This window comes from Ornithorhynchus anatinus, chromosome 4 (assembly GCF_004115215.2).
Source record: "Ornithorhynchus anatinus isolate Pmale09 chromosome 4, mOrnAna1.pri.v4, whole genome shotgun sequence".
NCBI lineage: Eukaryota > Metazoa > Chordata > Mammalia > Monotremata > Ornithorhynchidae > Ornithorhynchus > Ornithorhynchus anatinus.
Genome location: NC_041731.1, coordinates 7,527,558 through 7,551,710, shown reverse-complemented (window position 1 = coordinate 7,551,710; position 24,153 = coordinate 7,527,558). Strand labels below are relative to the sequence as shown.

General features: G+C 52.4%; 2 protein-coding genes across 2 annotated transcripts in view; one reads left to right on the top strand and one right to left on the bottom strand.

The window, feature by feature from the left end:
- Window positions 1–19,765, bottom strand: GSDMD (gasdermin D). The gene is made up of 12 exons (XM_029061934.2): window positions 19,585–19,765; window positions 13,100–13,220; window positions 8,494–8,729; window positions 7,101–7,290; window positions 6,690–6,855; window positions 5,905–5,995; window positions 5,721–5,765; window positions 5,105–5,131; window positions 3,461–3,627; window positions 3,001–3,142; window positions 1,595–1,668; window positions 1–635 (listed from the first exon to the last, which is right to left on the bottom strand). Exons 3-12 carry the CDS (start codon window positions 8,708–8,710, stop codon window positions 414–416), a joined length of 1,341 nt encoding a protein of 446 aa, XP_028917767.1. The 5' UTR covers window positions 8,711–8,729; window positions 13,100–13,220; window positions 19,585–19,765; the 3' UTR covers window positions 1–413.
- A 2,688-nt stretch (window positions 19,766–22,453) lies between these two features.
- The window catches only part of ZC3H3 (zinc finger CCCH-type containing 3), a 245,201-nt gene continuing 243,501 nt past the window's right edge, over window positions 22,454–24,153 (top strand). The window contains exon 1 of the mRNA XM_029063878.1: window positions 22,454–22,525. Coding sequence (XP_028919711.1) covers window positions 22,474–22,525 — 52 coding nt within the window. The 5' untranslated portion in view covers window positions 22,454–22,473. The remainder of the gene's footprint in view (window positions 22,526–24,153) is intronic.

Here is a 24,153-nt window from a genome sequence, read left to right as displayed (position 1 = left end):
TGTAAGCAGAGCACTGTGCTAAGCATTTGGGAGAGTGCAATACAACAATACAACAAATTTACAGATGAAGAAACAGAGACACAGAGAAGTTAGAACTTTCCCCAAGTCAGACCAGAAGGTCCGGGATTGGAATCCAGGGCTCCTGGCTTTCAGGCCTGTGCTCTATGCACTACGTCATGCTGCTTTTCGAAGGGAAGCACTGAAGCGGGAGAAGATAGGATCTCTGATTTCTAAGGGGAGAAACTAAAAAATGTATAAAAGACCCACCAGGACACACTGGTGTCTGAGTCACTCACCTAGAAATGAGAAAGCTTTGATTTACACCAGGCTGGCTGGGTGGGGTTAACCCACAAACCTCCTGGAGGACTTGGTTTTGAGTCCCCTGGTGGGGAGGCCCGCTCTGGAAGCCCGAGTTAATTCCTCCTATCCAAGAGCGAGAGGGCCCCGTAGAGAGCGGAGAGGGAGGCTAATGCATCTGGCTTCCAGAGAAACTGAGAGTTGGGTCCGGACAGCTCCAAACCATACTGCTCCAGGAGGGCGGTGGTGAAGGATCGCTCCTCGTCCTCAGGGCCCGGCGTCAGGAAGAAGTGTCCCTCCTGGCTCATGGGGAAGGTCTGCTCCAGAATGCTCTCCACCTGGCACGGACGGGCAGAGGCAAGGACGGGTCAGACAAGTGCTTCGCTGAGCTGTGAGACGGGTGGCCGTGACCCACTCCAGGGGTGGTGGCCGTGCCCAGCAGGGAGGTCAAGGACGGGGTGGTATTTGATCTCTTCAGCCCTAGCCCCACTCTGCGTGGTAGCCCCCGAGTCGTAGTCTATAAGGGTAAGCGGGCCATCATCCCTCAGCCGGGGCATTGTTTGGCCACTTTCCTTTAAGATGGTCATGGGAGGGGGCTTAGCCTGGGAGGGGAGGCAGCCGATGGAACTGGAATGGAGAACGGTAACAAGACTCAACGGGATCAAAGCTAACCCCGCTCATTGTTGAGCCTTTACAGTGATCTCAAGCAAACGGATCCCCTGATCCTACCTCACAACAGTAAATAATTATCATCATGCTTGTTAAGCGCTTACTCTGTGCCAAGACTGTTCTAAGTGCTCGGGGAGATACAAGTTAATCAGGTTGGATACAGTTCCCGTTCCACGCGGTGCTTATGCTCTCATCCCCGTTTTACAGACGAGGTAACTGAGGCACAGAGAAGTGAAGTGACGATGAGGTAACTGAGGCACAGAGAAGCGAAGAGACTTGCCCACGTAGCAGATAGCAGACCTGTGGCGGATCCAGGATTAGAACCCAGGTCCTTCGGACTCCCAGGACCAAGCTCTATCCACTGAACGATGCTGCTTCCGCACAGCACATCTTGCTGTATAGGCGGCAGGGCCCGAGAGCCACCTGAACTGCCGGAACCTAGCGCTGGGGGTTCAGGTGCCCCTCCGGCGGAGAAGCCCTGGGTTCGAATAGCCCTGCACCCTCCCAATCTACGTCCCTCCCAACGAGGTAGGGCGTTGGGAAAGACCGCTTGGCTAGGAAACACGACCATCTCCTTCCAAATCTGCCCCCCTTCTGCCCTCCTTGTCCCCATCCACTACTCGCTTACCAGCTTGAGCTGTTGGGGCAGCAGCTTCTTCTCCAGGGCCAACTTGAGCAGGTGCTGTTGGGTATCGCTCAGGACTGAGGAAAGAACATGGCATCAGGGGATGCCAGTTTGACAGCCCCATCTCTTTCTCCCGTAAGCCCCAACGGGGCCGGGATTTGAAGGGCCGAGGACTGCTGGGAATGCAAGCAGCCTGGAGAAACCCCGCCTGGGACCCTAACAGCTGCCTGTCTCCATGAAGCAAGGGGATCGGGGTTCCCACACTCCTGAGACCCACCAAAGAAGCCCCCCTGGGTCTGGTTGAGAGGCAGTTCCGCAAGTCAGGAGGCTCAGATTTTAGTCTCGATTCTGCTCCTGGGTTACTCCGTCCCTTTTCCTCCCTGAGCCTCAGTTTTCCCAACTGGACAATGCGGAGATCGTTCCTGGCTCTCTTGACACCCCGCAGATGGTGTGAGAGCCACAGAAATCAGAGCGGGTGATGTGCCCCAAAGGAGCTCCACTGGACTGTAAGTTCCTGGAGGGCAGGATTAGTGTCTATCAATTCTACTGTACTCTCCTGAGTGCTTAGTTCAGCGCTCCGCACTCAGTAAGCGTTTAATAACTATCAGCCATTCAGAGCACTCTACTAAGCACTCGGAAGAGTACAATACAACCGAGTTGGTAGACATCTTCTCCGCCCACCAGGAGCTTGCTGTCTAAAGGGGGAGACGGACATTAAAATAAATTGTGGATATGTACGTAAGTGCTGTGGGGCTGAGGGTGAGGTGAATAAAGGGTACCAATCCAATTGCAAGGGTGATGCAGAAGGGAAAGCGATAGGGGAATTATGGACTTAATCAAAGAAGGCCTCATGGAGATGGGATTTTAATTGGGTTTTGAAGGGGGGGGAAGGGGGGGTGTGTTGGTTATGAAGGGGGAAGGAGTTCCAGGCCAGAGGCAAGATGTGGGTGAGGGATTGGCGGTGAGATAGATGAGATTGAGTTACAGCGAGTAGGTTGGTTTTAGAGAAGTGAAGTGAGCGGGCTGGGTTGTAATAGGAATCCAGTGAGGTAAGGTAGGAGGGGGAGAGGTGACGGAGTGTTTTAAAGCCATTGGGAAGGAGTTTCTGTTTGATGTGGAGGGTCATGGGCAGCACTTAATCACTTTGCCCCCTCCTACCCCACCTCGCTGCTCTTCTACTATAACCCAGCCCACATACTTTGCTCCTCTAATGTTATATTGTTATTGTTATAGCATACTCTCCCAAGCACTTAGTACAGTGCTCTGCACACAGTAAGCTCTCAATAAATACAACTGACTGACTGACTGACTGAAAAAGCAACTCTAGGGTCAGGGATGGCTTTGGAATTGCCCAGATTCTGCTCCTTGGCCTCTTCCCCAAGTTTGCTCCTCCTTCCCCCGAGCCTCACCCAGCAGCGCTCCCAGAAGGTAGAGGACCGTGCCAGTCAGCTCAGGCACAACGTGGTCCGAGTCTTCCTTCAAGATGGTGAGAAGGATATTTCCGGGACCTTCCAACTTCTGCGTCGCCTTGCCATCCATTGCGTCTTCCAGCTGGAGGGGGAAGGGAGCGGTTAATCTCCAACCCAGTTAGGCCCATGGCCTCCCACGAAGCCCCAGGAGCCAGCCTCCTGCCTCTTGCCTAGGAGTATCTGGGATTGAGGATCCTGAGATTGGCTTGCCTTTGGGAACCCTGGGCTGGGTTCTCCTGCTCCTTCTTTCCTGCCACAAGCGAAACAGCCAGGGGAGACCGGAAAACCCAGGGGAGGAAACTGGTTGGCTCTTGTTCCTGTACCTCCGGATACAACCCAAGGGGTTCCCGCCCAGCTCTGGGGCTGAGGGCTCCCCAGGCCCACCCCGGGGCTCACTCACCGCATCCTCGACTTTCTGCATCTCCTCCCTCTGCCCCAGGAGGTCCTGGACAGCCTGCAATATTGTCTCCTTCAACTGCCGATCCAGGTATATCAGATATTGTTTTTCTTGACGCACCTCCTGCCGCAGCCCCTCAAACCCTTTGGCATCCTTAGCCATGGCCAAATCTATCCCCCCAAAAAACAAGAAAAGAGCCAGGATGACCTTCTCCTAAATCTCTGCTTCCCCTATCTGGGCTTCCCTAGACCCTGCCCCCTTAGACACTTCCTTCCCCCAGGATTAGCCTCTTCCCATCGCAGCTCTCCCTCCTTCCCTTTGCTTCTTTACCCATCCCAGTGACCCCACCCGGACTGGGAGCCGATGCTAAGGAAAGACCCTGCCCTCTTGTTCTTCTCCCCTCCCCACCTAAGGGCAGGGTTAGTGATGAAGGCAGGCGTGGGGTAGTCAGGCAGCTTTCTCTCTCTCCTCAACTGTGCAGTTCTCTTGCTCCACCCCATCTCAATCCACTCACCAGGTTGGACACCCCGTCCCCCCGACCCCACCCCCGCCAAACACATCCTGCTACCACGTCTAACCTCACCATCTCAGAAATCCCGCTCTCCGACTACAAACCCTGCTTTCTCCTCCACACCCTCTTCAACGCCAGTCTGTTGTCCCCACCAACAGAGACTTCCAATCTCCAGGTCCCCAAGCCAACATGTGCTCCCCCTCTAGATTGTGAACTCGTTGTGGGCAGGGAATGTGTCTGTTGTTATATTGTGCTCGTCCAAGGCTTAGTACAGTGCTTTGCGCACAGTAGGTGCTCAACAAATACGATTGAATGAATGAATGAATGACCATGCCCCACCTGGATTTCCTCCCCAAACTCCTCTCTCTTGCTGCACAAATTCACATCCTCAACTCCACCCTCTCCACTAAACTCAACCACTTCAGTAATTCATCTCTCCATCGGTATGCACTACAGACTCCAGCCCCGGATCACTCTCCCTCCACTCCCGCATTCACGCCTAGATATCAGAGGCGGAAGTTCAGGCACCGGGCTGACTTCGGCCGCCTCAAATTCGACCCTGTTTGCTTTAACTCTGCCCTCTCTTCAGCTCAAACACCCAACTTCTCTAATCCTGGCACTACCACTTGCTTTCTGTGTGAACTTGGGTGAGCCACTTAACTTCTCTGTGCCTCAGTTCCTCCACCTTGCAAAATGGAGACTCAATCCTATTCTCCTTCCTATTTAGACTGTGAGCCTTATGAGGGACCTGCTTATCCTGTAGCTACCCCAGCGCTTAATACAGTGCTTAGCACAAAGTAAGAGTTTAACATATACCACAATTGTTATTGTGACTATTATTCATTTTTCAATCTATAATCACTCCCCTTAGTGAAACTCATGGTTAGAACTACCAACGCTTTGCCGATTATTCTTTAGCCCTAAACTCTCCCTCGCTATTCAATCCCGCATCTCCTCTTGCCTTTGAGACATCTTTATACGGATGTCCCGCCAGCACCTCAAATACGATGGAGATTCCAAACTAAATTCCTCATCTTCCTTCCCAAATGGCCCCTCCAGGCCCGGCTCTAGGGCAGCTCGGGGGCAGGTCGGTCCCATTTCCCTCCGTCTTGTCGAGAGGGAAGGAAGTCACCTACCTTTGACGAAGGGGTCTTCCTCCAAACCTGCAAGAAAACAAAGCTGGGGTGTCAGGGAAGGGCCAGTTGGAACTCTTCCCCTGCTCTTTGGCCTTCTTGCCTTGCCTGACCCCGGGGAACCCCTCGCTGCTGAGGAATGGGGGTGTGGAGTGGGGCAGCAACAGAGCTGGGTTTCCACCCCCGGGGTTCTGGTCCCTGGGGCAAGATGGTGGATGAGGAAGGCCAGGGAGGTAGGCAGGCAGGTGGGAAGGAAGGGGAGGGGTTGGCATTTGGGAACTGTGCCGGGAGAGGGTAAACAGAATGTCTCCTTATCCCAGGAGAGGATTTGCAGCCCCCGGCTTCCTGTCCAATGGGGGGAGGGTTGGACATTTAACTCCACCCCCACCCCCATCTTCCTTCCTCCCTGCCCTCCCCCGCTAGAGACCAGGACAGAGTTTGGAAGGGGAATCCACGGAGACCCTGGGACCCTGGGGGAGGTCCCAGAGGGGCAGGCGTCTGGTCCTCTGGAGAATTGATATGTCTCAAGCAGAGCTGAACTGGGGTCAGGGACTTGGGCGGGGTCAGGAGGGGCCTAGGGTTGGCAGCAGAAGGTGCCCAAACTGGGTGTGTCACCCACCTTTTGACAGGAATGTTTTCTCCTTCGAGGGCATGGACAGGATTTCTGGAGAAGGTTAGGTAGTTTGGAGAAGGGCAGAAGCCAGAGGAGGAAAAGAAGTTGCTCTCCAACTCTCTTTTGCCCCTCCTTGGCCTCCCATTCACCCCCCACTCCTCCACGGCCCCAATTTTCAGCCTCCACTTACTCCACTTGTCCCGGAAAATCAAGTGTCCCAAGCCGAAGGCCAGGGTGCAGCCTTTCCCGATGTTCACAACTTCCTGATGGTTGTGCAAGGCCTGGTGGGAGAAATAGGAGCTGGGACTCCAAGCAGAGGCCTCCAGTGGGAGGAGGTTGATGGAGGGGCAGAGGCTAGAGGGGTTGGGGGAGGTCGCCTGGGGGAATGAGTAGAGGCTGGGGGATTGGGGAAAGGACAGAGGCTGAGCATAGGCAAAAGTCAGATCATTCATTCATTCAGTCACTCATACGTATTGAGCGCTTACTATGTGCAGAGCACTATACTAAGCACTTGGAAAAGTACAGTATAACAAGAAAGAGTGACATTCCCTGCCCTCAATGAGCTTACAGTCTAGAGGAAGCTTGCTATCTAGAGGAATGCGGAGAGGACAGCGATGGGGGATTTGGGAAGAAAGACAGAAGCAGTAAGATCATTATGGGCAGGGAAAGTACTCATTCTGTTGTATTGTACTTTCTCAAGCACTCACTAGGGTGGTCTGCGCATAGTTCGCGCTCAATAAGTACCATGAATTGATTGATTGAGACCACAGATGAAGGTCTGGAAGATGGCAGGAAGGTCTAGAGGAGAAAGAGTGGAGCCCAGAAGGGTGAAAGTGCCGAAGTGGTGACGGCAGCAGTCGGGGGGCTACCGTCCCAGAGGATGTGGCGGCCTGGGGGGCGAGGGCCAAGGATTGGCTGGTGTAGGTCCCCTGACCTCCCCGTTTTCCCCCGCCCACTCCTAATGGGGCCTTGGACCTTCATGTGAATGGAGAGGAGCTTCAAAAGGCAACCGCCCTCAGCCTGTCTCTCGCTGCTCAAATTGGCTTCCTCCAAGGTCTCCACAACTTTCGTCACCACGAACAGGTTTTCGCCCAGGCGGCGCAACTCCTTCAGCTCCTCGGGCTCGTTTTTCTTCAGTTTCCTGCAGGGGACGGTCAGACGGGGCTGGTGAAGAAGACTCACTCTCTGGATTCCCTTCCCCACAGGTTCGATACTCCCTGCCCAGACCACCAGACCACCGAGATGCTCGTCGGCATCGAGGCGTGTTCGATTCTGCACCAACCGCTGGTAAGGGCCCTCCCGGGTCCTGGAGCCACAGACTAGACTCCTGGGAGTGTCGAGGGGGTCCCCTGGTTTCTGTCCCCCCGCTTCTTCCTCAGGCCTCACCTCTCCTTCTGCATCTTATCCAAGTCTTCAGGAGAGATTAAGACAATCTGTACCTCCAGGGAGTAATTCTGGACTCTCTTGATTTCCCCCGACACTTGCACTGACAGCAGTGAGTCTCTCAGGTCCACCTTCCCTTTCAACCTGCCGTCCACTCTGTCCTGGAATCCGAATTTGTCCTCCCTTTTCAACTCTAGGGTAAGAGGAGAGAACATTAGGGCCTAAGACTGCCAAAACAGGGTCCCCTCCCTTTCCCTCCAATAGGCTCTTTGTTCCTCCAGCACCTCCATTCTCAGGAGGCATTCCCAGGCCTGAGGGTCTACGTAGCTGCAGGGCAGGAGGAAACTGTTTGTAGCTGACCTAGGTCTAAGGGGGGATACAAGTGACCGTATGTGTTTAGGGTCTTGATCGGGTATGACGTGTGATTTCCTATGGTTCATGTGGAATGGTGGGTGGATGTCTTAGGAATGTCGTGAGGGATATATGTAAGGGAGAAGGGCTGAGATTGGGTGGCGCGGAGTGACATATTTCTGTGTTTGGGTGGCATGTGACCGCGGGTGGATAATGTGACTGAGGAGGTGACATTTGGTTGTGAATAGCAGAGAGCTGTGTGTGGCTTGTGGGTTTCTGCGTGTGGTTAGGATGTGATTGAGTAGGTGGCGTGTTATCTGCCATCAGTGAGATGGCATGTGAATACTGTATGGTGACATCCGGTTGGCATGGGATTTGGCGAATTGGCATGGAGCTGAGTGTGGGTGTTAATGAGACCGCCGGCCAAGGCAGAGGGCTGATGTGACTCAGCTTGTGGGTGGCTCGGGAAGTTGCGCGGCCGAGTCGAAAAGACACTGACCTGGGAGTCAGAGGATCTGGGGTCTCACCCCGACTCTGCCAGTTGCCTGCTGTCACCTTGGGCGAGTCACCTAACTTCTCTGCGCCTCAGTTACCTCATTTACAAAATGGGGATTAAGACTCTGAAGTCCCATGTGGGACGGGACAGTGTCCAACCCGATTAGCTTGCGTCTACCCAGCATTTAGCGTAGTGCCTGGGACACAGTAAGCACTGAACAATTACTATTAAAAAAACAAAAGCGCCTGTTCTCCTCTTACTTAGACCGTGAGCCCCTTGTGGGACAGGGACAACTTTGTCTGATCTGATTAACCTGTGTATACCCCAGCAACTAGAACAGTGCTTGACACATAGTAAGTGCTTAACAAATACCATAATCATCAGGTGATTGTATGTTTATGGAGCCAAGTCCCAGGGGCAAATTAAGCTTTATTCAGGTGTGGGGGTTAAACCTCTCAGAAGTTTCTCGTTCTTGTGAACCCAACTCTTTTGGGGTTCTGTGCAATCCACCCTGGCTCTCCATGCCCCTTCGTCCCAAACAGGTGGTACCTGGTGCTGGGAGATCCGAATCCAGCACGTCCAAGAGGGAGAGGTTGGTCGGGCGGAAGCGAGCCCCAAAGAATAGGGTGCCCTTCCTCTTCTTCCGCACCAGGCACAACGGACGGAAGCGTTTAGAGTTGTTCATGCTGAGCAGAGGCAGCAGTTCTCCTTCTGAATTAATCTTCTTGGCCACATTTTTGGTGAGCTGAGCAAAAATGGGGGCCATGCTTCCTGGAGGCTGGGGGCTGCGGAGAGAGGGTCGGGCAGGTCAGGCAGCTGGCAGAACTGGGGCACAGAGGGGGCAACAAGAGGGTCTTGGCCACTTAGAATAACAAAAGCAGGGTCCTGTCTGGACAGGATCCGCTGGGGAAGCTGGACACACTTCCTACCTGTCAAATGAAACAGACTCTGTCCTAATTCTCCTGAACTTTCAACCATCCTTGACACTCTGGGTCACTTCCTTCTCCTGGAAATGCTTTCTAGCCTTGATTTCTCTGACACAGTCTTCTCTTGGTTCTCCTCCTGCCTCTCAGGACAATCCCACTCCATCTCTTTCTCTGCCTCACACCCTTAACTGTGGGTATCCCTCAGAGCTCTGCTCTGGATCCCTTTCTTTTCTCTCCTCGCTTTACACTCACGGCCTAGGGGTTAGAGCACAGACCTGGGAGTCAGAAGGTCATGGTTCTAATCCCGGCTCCGCCACTTGTCTGCTGTGCAACCTTGGGCGAGTCACTTCACTTCTCTGTGTCTCAGTTACCTCATCTTTTCACAGGCGGGGCAGGGACTGCAACCAACCCGATTTGCTTGTATCCGCCCCAGCGCTTAGTACATTGCCTGGTACACAGTAAGCACTTAACAAATACCGCAATGATTAACTCTTATTATTATTACTCCTCTGGGGAGTTCGTCTGTTCCCATGGACACCTCAAGCTCAATGTGACCAAAACTGAACTCTTCATCTTCTCTCCCAAAACCTCTTCTTCACCAACTATGTCATCACAGTTGACACCACCACCGTCCTCCCCATCTTTGAGGTCTGCTATCTAGATACTCTCCTTGATCCTCCCTCCCTTTCAACCTCTGCATTCAGTCCGTCACCAAATCCTGTCATTTCTTCCTCCACGAGATTTCCCCAATCCACCCCGCTTTCTCCAAACTTCCACAGCACTCGTCCTCTCCATCGAGAAAGAATGATGGTGAAGCACGAGGCCATCAATAATCTTTAAAATTTTGGGGCTGTTGTTCTGCCCGGACGGCGAGGTGCACGAAACTAACGCCTATGTCAGTTTTTTTTGCCTTTTTCTTTTTATGGAGCTTTCCGTTTTTTGTTTCACTTTTGTCCCATACCTGCTTCCAGCCTCCGCCCATTCCCCCGACACCTCCCACATCATTTTGAGATTATGAGCCTCTGAAGGGCCAGGGACCTTCTTCATTTTTTGCCTGTGTATGTTTCCCCATGCTTAGTACAGTGCTTGGCACAAAATAAGCACTTAATGAACACTAGTCTAGGCACTTGTCGTATCTCAGTTTGGCAATGTCATCGGCCCCCTCAAGAGCCTTCCTGCCTCCAGTCTCTCCCTTTTCCAATCCATTCTTCACTCTGCCGTTTGGATCAGTTTCCTAAAACCTTGTTCTGCACATGTGTCTCCACTGCTCAAAAACTTCCAACATCTTCCTCCACCTACTTATCCTCTCTCTTCTCCCACTACGGCCCAGGTCAGATGCTTTGTTCTTCCCCAACTGACCTAATAACTGTACTTCTCCTCTTCTCCTGACGCTGACCTTCTGCTCTCACCCGCTCCTGGAATTTCCTCCTTTTTCAAATTTGGCAAGCCGCGGTTCTATCGCCAAATCCTTTCTAAAATCACATCTCCACCAGGTGACCTTTCTTAATTAATTCCTATCTTCCCTATTTATCTCCCCCTTGCTACCACATCCATACTTAAGTACCCTCAAACGCCCCGGCATTTTTTCTTCCCTCATTGACGTCCATGCCCGTCACCTCCGCCAATTGTTGCGGACTTTTAACTCTCTCCTCGGGCCCCCTGCTCCTCCCCCTCCCCCATCCCTCACCCCCAACGATCTGGCCACCTACTTCATGATGAAAATTAACACCATCGGGTCTGAGCTCCCCAAAGTCACCCCCCTTCTCCATCCCTCCCGGCTCCCAACCCTCTCCCCTACTTTCCCATCCTTCCCCGCAGTATCCTCAGAGGAGATCTCCTCCCTCCTCGCAAGTGCCACCCCCTCCACCTGGGCTTCGGACCCCATTCCCGCTCACCTTATAAACACTATTGCTCCTTCCCTCCTCCCCTCCTTACTTCTACCTTTAACCACTCAATCTCCAAAGGCTTCTCCTCTGCCTTCTAACATGCCCATGTCTCCCCCATCCTGAAAAAACCCTCTCTCGACCCCACTTACCCTTCCAGTTATCATCCCATCTCCCTCCTACCCTTCCTTTCCAAACTTCTAGAGCATGTCGTCTACACTCGCTGCCTGAATTCCTTAACTCCAACTCTCTCCCGGACCCCCTCCAATCTGGCTTCCGTCCCCTCCACTCCACCGAAACTGCCCTCTCAAAAGTCACCAATGACCTCCTTCTTGCCAAATCCAATGGCTCCTTCTCTATCCCAATCCTCCTTGACCTCTCAGCTACCTTTGACACAACACTTTATCTCACTTGGCTTCACGGACTCCGTCCTCTCCCAGTTCTCCTCTTATCTTTCTGACTGTTCATTCTCGGTCTTCTTGGCGGGCTCCTCCTCCCCCTCCCATCCCCTAACTGTAGGGGTTCCTCAAGGGTCGGTTCTTGGTCCCCTTCTGTTCTCCATCTATACTCACTTCCTTGGTGCATTCATTCGGTCCCACGGTTTCAACTATCATCTCTAAGCAGTCGACACCCAAATCTACATCTCCTCTCTTGTTCTCTCCCCCTCCCTCCAGGCTCGTATCTCCTCCTGCCTTCAGGACGTCTCCACCTGGATGTCTGCCCGCCACCTAAAACTCAACATGTCTAAAATTGAGCTCATCTTCCCTCCCAAACCCTGTCCTCTCCCTGACTTCCCCGTCACTGTGGACGTCACGACCATCCTTTCCGTCTCACAGGCCCGCAACGTTGGTGTCATCCTCGACTCTGCTCTCTCATTCACCCCACACATCCAATCTGTCACCGAAACCTGCCGGTCCCACCTTCATAATATCGCCAAGTTTCGCCCTTTCCTGTCCATCCCAACGGCTATCGTGCGGTACAGGCTCTCATAATATCCCGACTGGATTATCGTGTCAGCCTCCTCTCTGATCTCCCTTCCTCCTGTCTCTCCCCGCTCCAGTCTATTCTTCATTCCGCTGCCCGGATCATCTTTCTACAGAAACGCTCTGGGCATGTCACTCCCCTCCTCAAAAACCTCCAGTGGTCGCCTATCAACCTTCGCATGAAATAAAAACTCCTCACTCTTGGCTTCAAGGCTCTCCATCACCTTGCCCTCTCCTACCTCACCTCCCTTCTCTCTTTCTACTGTCCACCCCGCCGGCATCGCTCCTCCGCCGCTCGCCTCCTCACCATCCCCCATTCTCGCCTATCCCGCCGTCGACCCCTGGCCCACATCCTACCTCTGTCCTGGAATGCCCTCCCTCCTCCCTCCTGCCAAACTAACTCTCTTCCCTTCTTCAAAGCCCTACGGAGAGCTCACCTCCTCCATGAAGCCTTCCCAGACTGAGCCCTCCCTCTCCCTCTGCTCCTCCTCCCCTCCCCATTCCCCCTACTCCCGCCCTCTGCTGTTCCCCCTTCCCCTCCCCACAGCACTTGTGCATATTTGTATATATCATTTATTATTCTCTTTTGTTAATGATGTGTATATATCTATGATTCGATTTATCTTGATGATATTGACGCCAGACTACTTGTTTTGTTTTGTTCTGATTTGTTCTGTTGTCTGTTTCCCCCGTTTAGACTGTGAGCCCGTTGTTAGGCAGGGATTATCTCTATATGTTCCCAAATTGTACACCCCAAGCGCTTAGTACAGTGCTCTGCACATAGTAAGTGCTCAATAACTACAAACTTACCCTATCACTCAAGCACTAAGTCAAACATTAACGCCCTATTCCTTCTCCCAAGTGTTTAGTACAGTACTCTGCACCCAATCAATCCATGGTAGTTATTGATAGCTTACTGTGTATAGAACACCTTACTAAACTCGTCAGAAAGTACAATACAACAGAGTTGGTAGACGTCCTCTTTGCCGACAAGGAGCTTTACCATCTACAGGACCTTCCAGTCTGCCTTCAGTAGCTACAGTTTACAGATCAAAAAGTCCTTTATAAATACCCCTGATTGATTGACTGATTGACTGACCAGATTTGGCCTGGAGAACGGCGCTGTGATAGATGCCGAGCTGGAATACTGGGGAGAACTGTGAGTGAAAGCACTGATTTCACAGGAACCTCAAGTTCAGCAGGCACTTCCCTGCTGGGTACTTCCATTTCCTGGACTACCCCGTCTCCTCGCTCCCGGAGGGACAGGGAAAACGGCTCTTTACCATTGTTCTTTTCCTGATTGCCGATTTCCCACGCTTCCCGGCTGTCTCTACCCTCCCCACCGACCCCAGAGGCAGCTTACCAGAGAGACGGGGCCCGTTCGGTCTAGCGGGGCGTCAGGACGGGGCTCTGCCAAACTTCTGGTGGTGAGAGAAGGCTTTGTCTGAGTTTTCTGCTGCAAAGAGAAGATTGCTCAGGTTTCTCTGAAAAGGGGAAAAAAAGGAAACAAAAGTGAAACTATGCTTCTCTGCCACGAGCTTTCAAGCCGTTTCCTTAGGAAAAGTCCCGTCGGGCCCCCGGGAGGAAACTCTTTGGGTCTGCCCGTGACTTGGTTTCTGTTTTTGCGGGTGGAGCTGGGGAGGATGAAAGGGAGGTGAACGCTCGGGACCGGCAGCTCTCCAAATCCCAAACATTTTTCCTGTCTCAACGATCGAAGGCCAGTTTTCTCCAGGAATTGGCCTTTGAACAGAACCAGCTCTCACTTTCTTTCTGTGAAGTTAAACGCCGGCCTTTATACGGAGAGCTGCCCCGTTCATTGTCCAAGCCCCTGGGTTCGCAGCACAGCAGAGGGAGGCAGTGACTTCCTGCGGGATTTGCCCCCGATCTTCAAATTTAGAACGCTTCTCCAGGAAGACAAGTGACCCTTGCCTCGCTTCACGGCCATCACTTTCACCGCCTGGTTCCCTGCTCAAATATCGGCCATTTCCAACTCAGGTGGGGAGGGGAGCCCTGTGCTTTCAAATTTTCAATCACAGCCGGCCCCCTGAAAAGTGTGCCGTGAGGCGGCTGCCTCGCTAACTTAACCTCCGAAGCCGGAGGCTCTGTCGGGTTTGGGGTTGAACGGAGGGGCCCCGGGCACAATTTGGAACTTTCTTCCAGGTCCTAGGGGAAAACATGAGAAGCAGCGTAGGCTCGTTGAAAAAGCACGGGCCTGGGACTCAGAAGGACCTGGTTTCTAATCCCAGCTCTACCACGTCCGCTATATCACCTTGGGCAAGACACTTGACTTCTCAGTGCCTCAGTTCTCCGGTTCTCCCTCTTTCTTAGACTATGAGTCCCATGTGGGACAGGGACTGTGTCCAACCTGATTCACTTGTATCTACCCCAGCATTTAGAACAATGTTTGACACATAGTAAGCACCTAACAAATACCATAAAAAAACCCAAAATACTGGCGCTGGATCTCTATTGTCCTTTACTGTCTGGTCACAGGAAGCTTTCAAGAATGCTAATTTATGGAGCATATGTCCTTTGAGCTTCCTGCTGGGCCTGGGAAGGGCTAAACCCAGAGCCAGTCTGCTCTTGATACTCGTTTTGAAAGCTACGTTTAGCTGGCGGAGTGTCAGGAAAGGAAGATGGGCTGACAGATGAGAGAAAGACCCATATTTTGGACCATCTGACAGGTCACGGGAGCCACCGGGGCTCAGTCCTGTCTGAGATTAGTTGGTAAATCATAAGATACCTGGTTACCTTAGATAGGGTGGGACCCTGGGGACAGTGTGTGGGGAGAGGAGGAAGAGGAGGTGGAAGAGGGGTTAGAGGAGAAGTGGGGAGGGGGGAGAAAGAGAAAAAGGAGAAAGGGGAGATAGAGGCCAGAGAGGGCAGGGGCTAAAGAGGGGAAGGGGGTAGAAAGGAGAGAGAAGGAGAGGGGCAGGGCCCACCCTTGCCTCCTCTGTTCCTTCTCTGTGGTGACCGTCTGGTAGCCCAGGCAAAAATACAGCCCTGGACAGGCCAGATCACCTAGGGCGAGCGCCATTTTTTTTAATGACATTTATTTGAGGCACCATACTAAGATACAAGGTGATCAGATTAGATACAATCATGTCCCACATGGGGCTCATAGTCTTAATCCCCATTTTACAGGGAACAGAGAAGTTAAGTGACTTTCCCGTGGTCGCACAGCCGACAAGGGGCAGAGCTGGGACTAGAACCCAGTCCCCTGACTCCCAGGCCTGTGCTCTTTCTGTTAGGCCATGCTGCTTCTCTTCATTGCTTCTGCTGTGACCTTAACTTAACTTCCCTCCGCTTCAGTTTCCTCATCTGCAAAACGGGGATTATGACGGTGAGCCTTTTGTGGGATAGGGACCGTGTCCAGCCTGATTATCTTTTAACCGCCCCAGCGCTCATTTCAGTGTCTGGCACATAGAGAGCGCTTAATAAGCATCACAATTATTATAATTATTTTTTCTGGTCAAATACTAGGGGTGACACCAAGGCCCTGGGGTAGTTGGGTTGTTCTGGGCCAGGTGTCAATGGAGGCCACAAGGCTGGTTTCAGAATTGTGGCCACCAGCATTTCCAGACTAGAAAACTCTGAGCTTGCCAGGAAAGTGCCCAGAGCCCCAGACATGTGGTTCTAGAGTTAGTAACAGTGGAGTTATGAGCCAGGGCTTGCAGGTCGACCATGGCATCCTCCCTTCTCTGTCTTCTCCCTCCTCTCCCTCCTCAAGGGAGACGGAGGCAAGGTGACACATCTCCCGTCTCATTCGGCCTGAGATGCCCACCATTTTCCTGTAACTTTTTCCGGACCTGAACGTGGACCGTACAGCGGGAGGGTGGGCAGATTTGGACACTTGGGGCCTATTTTGCTTAAATTGAACAATTAACGTTATTCACTGAGCATCTATTATGGGCAGAGCACTGTGCTGAGCGCTCAGGTCACGCGGGAGGCAGCATGGCTTAGTGGGGAGAGCACTGGACTGGGGGGTCATTAAACCTGGGTTCTAGTCCCAGCTCTGTCAACTTGCTTGCTGTTTGATCCGGGGCAGATCATTTAATGTCTTTATGCCTCAGTTTTCTCATCTATAAAATGGAGATAGGTGCCTGTTTTCTCTCCCGCTTCGACTGAGAGGCCTGCGTGGAAGAGGGACTGTGTCTGATCTGACTAGCACATATCTACCCTAGTGCTTAAGCAAAGCGCTCAGCACATAGGAAGTATGTTGTGGTCATCTTTTACTTTTGACCTCACCCTGGTGGGGCAATTTGTCCTCAATTGTAGCCGGCGCGGGACAACGGGGGATTTAGCCACTACTAAACCTAGGTTTGCCCGGTGCCTCGGTCTTCTCCTGGCCTCGGTCATTCGGCCACAACCCCAAGGAACCTCGATGGGGCGGATTTTTTTTTTCTTTTTTACTGGTATTTGATTGCTTCGCTTTCTTTGGGCTGAAACCTCAGGCCCACTGTGGCATAAGGAGTCCACAGAAATGGAGCTGGATGATGCAGTTTCACAATCGAGATCAACTCTTTCCTTCCATGAGCAAACCCCTTAGATTGCAAACCCCGGAGACTTTCTTTTGCACCATCCTCGGACTCACATTTACCAGCAGGAAGGAAGTGAGACTGGAGGCAGATGTTGCTGCTGCTAGAGTTAGTCATCAGTCAATAATGTAACAAACATCACACTGACTGTGATTATTATTACTGTGGTCTCTGGGAGGGGTGTGTGTGTGTGTGTTTTTCCAAAAGCCCCTTTCCCCTCCATTAGCTAATTAACCCCCGAGAGTCTGGAGGGAGGAAATGTTTCTGATTCAACTCTGGCACTTTCCACCCTGCTCCACTTCCTTCCTTCTCCATCTTCCCCTACATCAGTTTAGGTGACATAAGTCAGGGAGAACTGTAGTCTCCGGATCCTCCCCACTGCCGGGGAGGACCAGATAATAATAATAATGTTGGCATTTGTTAAGCGCTTACTATGTGCAGAGCACTGTTCTAAGCGCTGGGGTAGATACAGGATGATCAGGTTGTCCCACGGGAGGCTCACAATCTTCATCCCCATTTTACAGATGAGGTAACTGCGGCCCAGAGAAGTTAAGTGACTTGCCCACAGTCACACAGCTGACAAGTGTTAGAGCTGGGATTCGAACCCACGACTTCTGACTCACAAGCCCGATCTCTTTCCACTGAGCCACGCTGCTTCTCCGAGCCACGCTGCTTCTGGATCTGGCTGGACCAGATTTTTTTTTTAATGGTATTTGTTAAATGCTTACTATGTGCCAGGCACTGTTCTGAGCGCTGGGGCAGATACAAGTGAATCAGGTTGGACTCTGTCCCTGTCCCGCATAGGGCTCACGGTCTTAATCCCCATTTTACAGTTGAGGTAATTAGGACCAGAGAAGTGAAGTGACTTCCCCAAGGTCACACAGCAAAGCGGCAGAGCTGTAATTAGAACCCAGATCCTTCTGACTTCCAGGACCATGCTCTATCCATTAGGCCATGCTGCTTTTAGTGAGGGGCTGCAAGGACTAGGGGAAATAGCGTAGGGATGGGAGACAGGAGACTGGGATTCTAATGACAGTGGCCTGCTGGGTCTAGAAATCAGGTATTTATTCTGTGTCCTCGGACAAGTCACTGAAGAAGCAGCGTGGCTCAATGGAAAGAGCCCGGGGTTGGGAGTCAGAGGTCATGGGTTTGAATCCTGACTCTGCCACTTGCCAGCTGTGTGACTTTGGGCAAGTCACTTCACTTCTCTGTACCTCAGTGACCTCATCTGTAAAATGGGGATTAAAACTGTGAGCCCCATGTGGGACAACCTGATTACCTTGTATCCCACCAGTGCTTAGAACAGTGTTTGGCACATAGTAAGGGCTCAACAAATGCCACCAAAAACAAAACAAAAACAGAAAAAAACCTCTTTAGGCCTTAGTTTCTTCACCTGGAAAATGGGGGTAAGATACCTGCTCTCCCTGCCTCTTAGACTGTGAGTCTAGTATCAAGTTTGGGCTTTGACACGTATTAAGTACCTAATAAATAACATCATTTTTAATGATTTGCACTTCTTGATTAAATCTCTCTCCTTTTCCTGCTCTCCCCCTCACTTTTCCACTTTTCCCAGCATGGTCCTAAGCCCTGGGGTAGATACAAGGTAATCATATTGGGCACAATCCCTGTCCCACGTGAAGCTCACAGTCTAAGGGGGAAGGAGAACAGGTATTTAATCACTTCTTTGCAGAAGAGGAAACTGAGGCACAGAAAAGTAAAGTGAGTAAGCTAAAAGGTCCTTTCAGGCAGGGATTGTATCTACCCCGATTCTGTTGCATTTTACTCTACCAAGCACTTAGCACAGAGCTCTACCCACAGTAAGTGCTCAATAAATTCCACCGATTGATTGATTAATTGATTTGCTGTCATACGCAGCAGACAGGTGGCTGAGCTGGGATTAAAACCCGGGTCTCCTGACTCCCGGGCCCATGATCTTTCCACCAGGCCGAGCTGCTTCAGTCTGTTGTGCACAGCACGGTGAAGTCATATGTGAGCCCGCTGTGGGCCGGGATTGTCTCTATCTGTTGCCGGACTGTACATTTCAAGCGCTTGGTACGGCGCTCTGCACACAGTAAGCGCTCAGCAAATAAGACTGAATGAATCTGTAGCCTTTTAAACCTAGAGCTTGTCCCAGAGGTGACCGCTTCACCTCTCCCACTTGCTTCAGAGTCATTGTGTTCCACTCCTGCGAACATAGGTGCCATTTTGAAGCCTCAGAATTTGGCAGCCGGACCCGAGGTGGAGGGAGGCTCGGTCAACCCCGGGCATAAAAGTGCCATATAATAATAATAATGTTGGTATCTGTTAAGCGCTTACTATGTGCCGAGCACTGTTCTAAGCGCTGGGGGGAGATACAGGGTCATCGGGTCGTCCCACGTGAGGCTCACAGTTAATCCCCATTTTACAGATGAGGGAACTGAGGCACAGAGGAAGTGAAGTGACTTGCCCACAGTCCCACAGCTGCCAAGTGGCAGAGCCGGGATTCGAACCCAGGACCTCTGACCCCCCAAGCCTTGGCTCTTTCCACTGAGCCACGCCATATCTCTACCAGGTACGGGACAGACGCGCGGAAACCTGGATTGACTGGTCTGAAGTTGAATAAATGATAGAGGGGGGTTGGAAGGGGGAGAAATTAGGGGCGAGTGAAAGGAGAAAGGTCCCTGGGCTGGGGAAGCGTGATGAAACCAGTAACCATCACGTAACCTTCTTGGGACGTCCCTCCATGTCATATTATTGGCATGGGAGTGGTTTAACATCCTTTAACAGGGCTAAGCTTGGCTCTGGGGCCCTGCCCTTCGGAGGGTTGGCTGGAGAAGTAGGCGAATCAGCAAAGGTGGCAGGGTGGGGCGCTGGCTTTCTCAGTTAAATGCTGCCCAAGGGGCTCACCCCCATTCCGCCACCCTTCGCTTCAAGTTGGAGCAAACTCACCTCGCAGAGCCATCGGGGGAAGGACTACGTTTGCACTTCCAACCCCAGGAAGAAGTATCGGCTCAGGAAAGGGAAGTTGCGGGGCGCCACCTTTGCGCCCAAGTCGCTGAGCCGGCACGGGAAACAGGCTGCCCGGCTCCCGGCTGGGTTCCGCCCACCTTCGCTGACCCCCTGAAAACCGGGGACCCTCGGCAGAGAGCCTCAGCTTCTCGGAAGGGGTGGGCTAAGACTCTAGTTACACAGGTTTGCCGAACAATATCTCGGTCGGAAATTAGAGCGAAAAGAACGAAAGAAAGGAAATTCAAGTCAAGGTTTTAAACCACGAGATAAGGTCTACGCCCGAAAACTCCGAAACAGATCATCAACGCCAACTTGGGCCTACCTTCCCTTCATCTTAATTAGGAAATACGGCTTAGCCACGTGGAGCCCGCTCTGCAGAACCACAGAGGACACCTCCTCACTCCATCGGTCCCAGGAGAGGAAACAGATCTTTCTCCCCCCTGCCAAGAGAATTCAGGGGGCTTGGCTCCGTCCGGGACCACCCCTGATTGTGGGCAAAAGAGTCATGAGTCAACCCCTCGGCTTCCTGGTTAATTCCTCCTCCCCTTTCCCTCAAGTTCCCTGCTCGCAGGACCTTTGAATGTTTTGAAAACACAAGAGCACTCCCCAGTGACTGGCCGTTGATTCAGCAGAGTCTCACAACGAAGGGCGAGAACTCGACCTGCCTTCACCTCTGCGACCCGATGCTTTCTTTCTTGTCTCCGCCCTCGAGGACGGGGACGGAGTGACCGAGAGCGGCCCGTCCTCAGTCCCTCTGGAAGCCACGCTCCCTTCCCCCCTTTAAGCTCCAGAAAATCTGACCATTTCAACAACCCGTCCTCTTCTTTCGGAGATCTGGACTACGGTGACGAGGTGGATCGATCTGGGCGGGACGGGCGCACTTCTGAGGCTCCGGCCCGTCACCCGAATGGCCTGAAGTGGAAGCCATGAAGGATCCGCCGTCGGATCAGGGTGGTGGGAGAGAACCCCTTGGCCATGGCGAGGGCGGTAACGGCCGCCGTGGCTTCTTCGGAAGAAGGCCGGTCGAGGCATGAAGACCAGTCGAGGCATCCCGCTTCTCCGCCAGCGGTGGGAACTCCAAGCGAGGCCGTGGATGCGGCATCTTCCCACGCCCGATCTGGTTTTTCCGGGTTGGGAGTTTTCGGTCACAGTTGGAGAAAATGTCATCTGGCTTTTCTGGAAATTCCCAACCTTGGCTGGAAGGACCAGTTCTAGTATGGTTCAGTGGCCGTCGGCTTCTAGGTGCCACTTCTGCCCGCACCCACTGCCCACACCCGCTACCCACACCCGCTGCCCATGCTGTGCCAGTCGGGGTCACTGGGAGGGGCGATTGGAATAGTTATTGCTGCTGTAATAATAATAATAATAATGTTGGTATTTGTTAAGCACTGTTCTAAGCGCTGGGGTAGATACAGGATAATCAGGATGTCCCATGTGGGGCTCACAGTTTTTAATCCCCATTTGACAGATGAGGTAACTGAGGCACCGAGAAGTGGAGTGATTTGCCCACAGTCACACAGCAGACAAGCGGCAGAGCCGGGATTCGAACCCATGACCTCTGACTTTCTAGCCCGGGCTCTTTCCACTAAGCCACATTGCTTCTAGAAGCTAGGCGTTACTATGCTCTGCACACAGGAAGCGCTCAATAAATGCTTCATTTATTCATTCATTCAATCGTATTTATTGAGCGCTTCCTGTGTGCAGAGCACTGTACTGAGCGCTTGGAATGTACAACTGAACAACAGATAGAGACAATCCCTGCCCAACAAGGGGCTCACGGTCTAGAAGGGGGAGATGGACAACAAAACATCAGCTTAGTGGCAAGTGCCCGGGTTTGGAAGTCAGAGGACATGGGTTCTAATTCCTCCTCTGCCACTGGTCAGTTGTGTGACTTTGGGCAAGTCACTTCGTTTCTCTGTGCCTCAGTCCCCTTCATCTGTAAAATGGGGATGAAGACTGTGAGCCCCATGTGGGACAACCTGATGACCTTGTATGTCCCCCAGTGCTTACAACAGTGCTTGGCACAGAGTAAGCACATAACAAATAGCCTCGTGATTTTTTTTTTGGGCGAAGCAGCATGGCTTAGTGGAAAGAGCAGGGGCTTAGGAGTCAGAGGTCGTGGGTTCTAATCCCAGCTCCGCCACTTGTCTGCTGTGTGACTTTTGGCAAGCCATTTAACTTCTCTGTGCCTCAGTGACCTCATCTGTCAAATGGGGATGGAGACTGGGAGCCCCACGTGGGACAACCCGATCACCTTGTATTCCCTACCCCCAGCGCTTAGAACAATGTCTGGCGCATAGTAAGCGCATAACAAATCCCATCATGATTTTTAGGGGAAGCAGTGTGGCTTAGTGGCAAGAGCACAGGCTTGGGAGTCAGAAGGTCATGGGTTCTAATCCCGACTCTGCCACTTGTCTGCTATGTGACCTTGAGCAAGTCACTTTATTTATTCCCCTCGATTCTATTTATTGCTATTGTTCTTGTCTGTCCCTCTCCCCCGATTAGACTTTAAGCCCATCAAAGGGCAGGGACTGTCATTATCTGTTACCGATTTGCACATTCCAAGAGCTTAGTACAGTGCTCTGCACATAGTAAGCGCTTAACAAATACCAACATTATTATTATTCTCTGTGCCTCAGTAACCTCATCTGTAAAATGGGGACTAACTGTGAGCCCCACGGGGGACACCCTGAGGACCCTGTATCTCCCCCAGCGCTTAGAACAGTGCTCTGCACAGAGTAAGCGCTTAACAAATACCAACATTATTATTATAGTAAGCGCTCAATAAATAATAATAATGTTGGTTATTATAATCCTAATGTTGGTTATGAAATACTATTGAATGAATGATTGTTTGCCACATAGTAAGCGCTTAACAAATGCCCTTATTTTTATTACTATTATCAATACGCTTCAATCGCAATGCTCGTTTAGGCGCTCAATATATATGAATGGGAGGAACGTGACGTCATCACGCAATGTGGGGACAAGCGGCCGGGCCTTGACGCCCTCCCGGTTGCTCTGCGCCTGCGCCGCCCCTGGGAAAAAAAAAAGGGGGGTCCTACTGCGCATGGGCAGGCCGTCGCCGCGGCAACGGCGCCGGGGGCCGCTGTGCCGGGCCGGGCGCGGGGTGATGACGTAGGGGAGGGAGGCTGAGGGCTGCGGGCGCCGGGTGATGACGTCAGGGGGAGGGCAGCAGGCAGGACCGGCGATGGAGATGGAGGAGAAGGAGCAGCTGCGGCAGCAGATCCGGCTTCTGCAGGGTAATGGAAGGTTCCTTTCTCCTCCTCCTCCTTCTCCTCCTCTTCCCCCTCCTCCTCTTCCCCCTCCTCCTCTTTCTCTGTCTCCTCCAGGAAGCCCTCCCAGACTGCACCCTTCCCATCCCTACCCCTTTTCCCCCTCCCAACTGCCCTGCTGCCCCTTATTATTATTATTAATAATAATAATAATAATAATAATGTTGGTATTTGTTAAACGCTTATTATGTGCAGAGGACTGTTCTAAGCGCTGGGGTAGACACAGGGTCATCAGGTTGTCCCCCGTGGGGCTCCCAGTCTTCATCCCCATTTGACAGATGAGGGAACTGAGGCCCAGAGAATAATAATGTTGGTATTTGTTAAGCGCTTACTCTGTGCAGAGCACTGTTCTAGGCGCTGGGGGAGATCCAGGGGAATCGGGTTGTCCCACGTGGGGCTCACTGTCTTCATCCCCATTTGACAGATGAGGGAACTGAGGCACAGAGAATAATAATGTTGGTATTTATTAAGCGCTTACTCTGTGCAGAGCCCTGTTCTGAGCGCTGGGGGAGATCCAGGGTCATCAGGTCGTCCCCCCGTGGGGCTCCCAGTCTTCATCCCCATTTGACAGATGAGGAAACTGAGGCCCAGAGAAGTGACTCGGCCACAGTCACACAGCTGCCAAGGGGCAGAGCCGGGATTCGAACTCATGACCGCCGACTCCCAAGCCCGGGCTCTTTCCACTGAGCCACGCTGCTTCTCTAGCCACAGCGGCTCTATTTCTGATTCCCTGATGGTATCGAGGCCTCCTTCTCCTGCTGTCCGTCTCCCTCCCTCCCTTCTAGTCGGCGAGCCCGTTGTGGGGCAGGGACGATGAGGGTGGTGGTTAAGCGCTTACTATGTGCCAAGCGCTGTTGTAAGCGCTGGGGACCCGAGGTCATCAGGTGGTCCCCCGTGGGGCGCACAGGCTTCCTCCCCCTTTTACAGATGGGGTAACTGAGGCACAGAGACGTGAAGTGACTCGTCCAAAGTCACCCAGCTGACAAGTGGCGGAGGCGGGATTAGAACCCACGGCCTCTGACTCCCAAGCCCGGGCTCTTTCCACTGAGCCACGCTGCCTCTCTAAGGGTGAGAAGCATGCTTAGAGGGATGGACCCTCTGGGTTGCCCAGTTGTCCGAGCGCTTGGCGCGTAGTAAGCGCTTGACAAATTCCATCATTGTTGTCATTATTATCAGTGCGACTGAATTGAATGAAGTGCATTTGTTAAGCGCTTACTACTACTACTAGTAATGTCGGTGTTTGTTAAGCGCTTGCTACGTGCAGGGCACCGTTCTAGGCGCTGGGGGAGAAGCAGCGTGGCTCAGTGGAAAGAGCCCGGGCTTGGGAGTCAGAGGTCATGGGTTCGAAGCCCGGCTCTGCCGCTTGTCAGCTGGGTGACCGTGGGCAAGTCGCTTCACTTCTCTGGGCCTCAGTGACCTCATCTGGAAAATGGGGATGAAGACCGGGAGCCCCACGTGGGACAACCCGATTCCCCTGTGTCTACCCCAGCGCTTAGAACGGTGCTCGGCACATAGTAAGCGCTTAACAAATACCAACATTATTATTATTATACAGCAGCGTGGCTCAGTGGAAAGAGCCTGGGCTTCGGAGTCAG

Bases quoted from the DNA above. Each gene is read 5' to 3' on its own strand.
- GSDMD (XM_029061934.2), bottom strand. From the start codon at position 8,710: ATGGCCCCCATTTTTGCTCAGCTCACCAAAAATGTGGCCAAGAAGATT. The intron at 5,996-6,689 runs GTCCAAGGCCCC...TTCTCCCACCAG, and splicing joins TCCTCTCCATTCACATGAAG to GCCTTGCACAACCATCAGGA. The intron at 5,766-5,904 runs GTAAGTGGAGGC...AACCTTCTCCAG, and splicing joins GATTTTCCGGGACAAGTGGA to AAATCCTGTCCATGCCCTCG.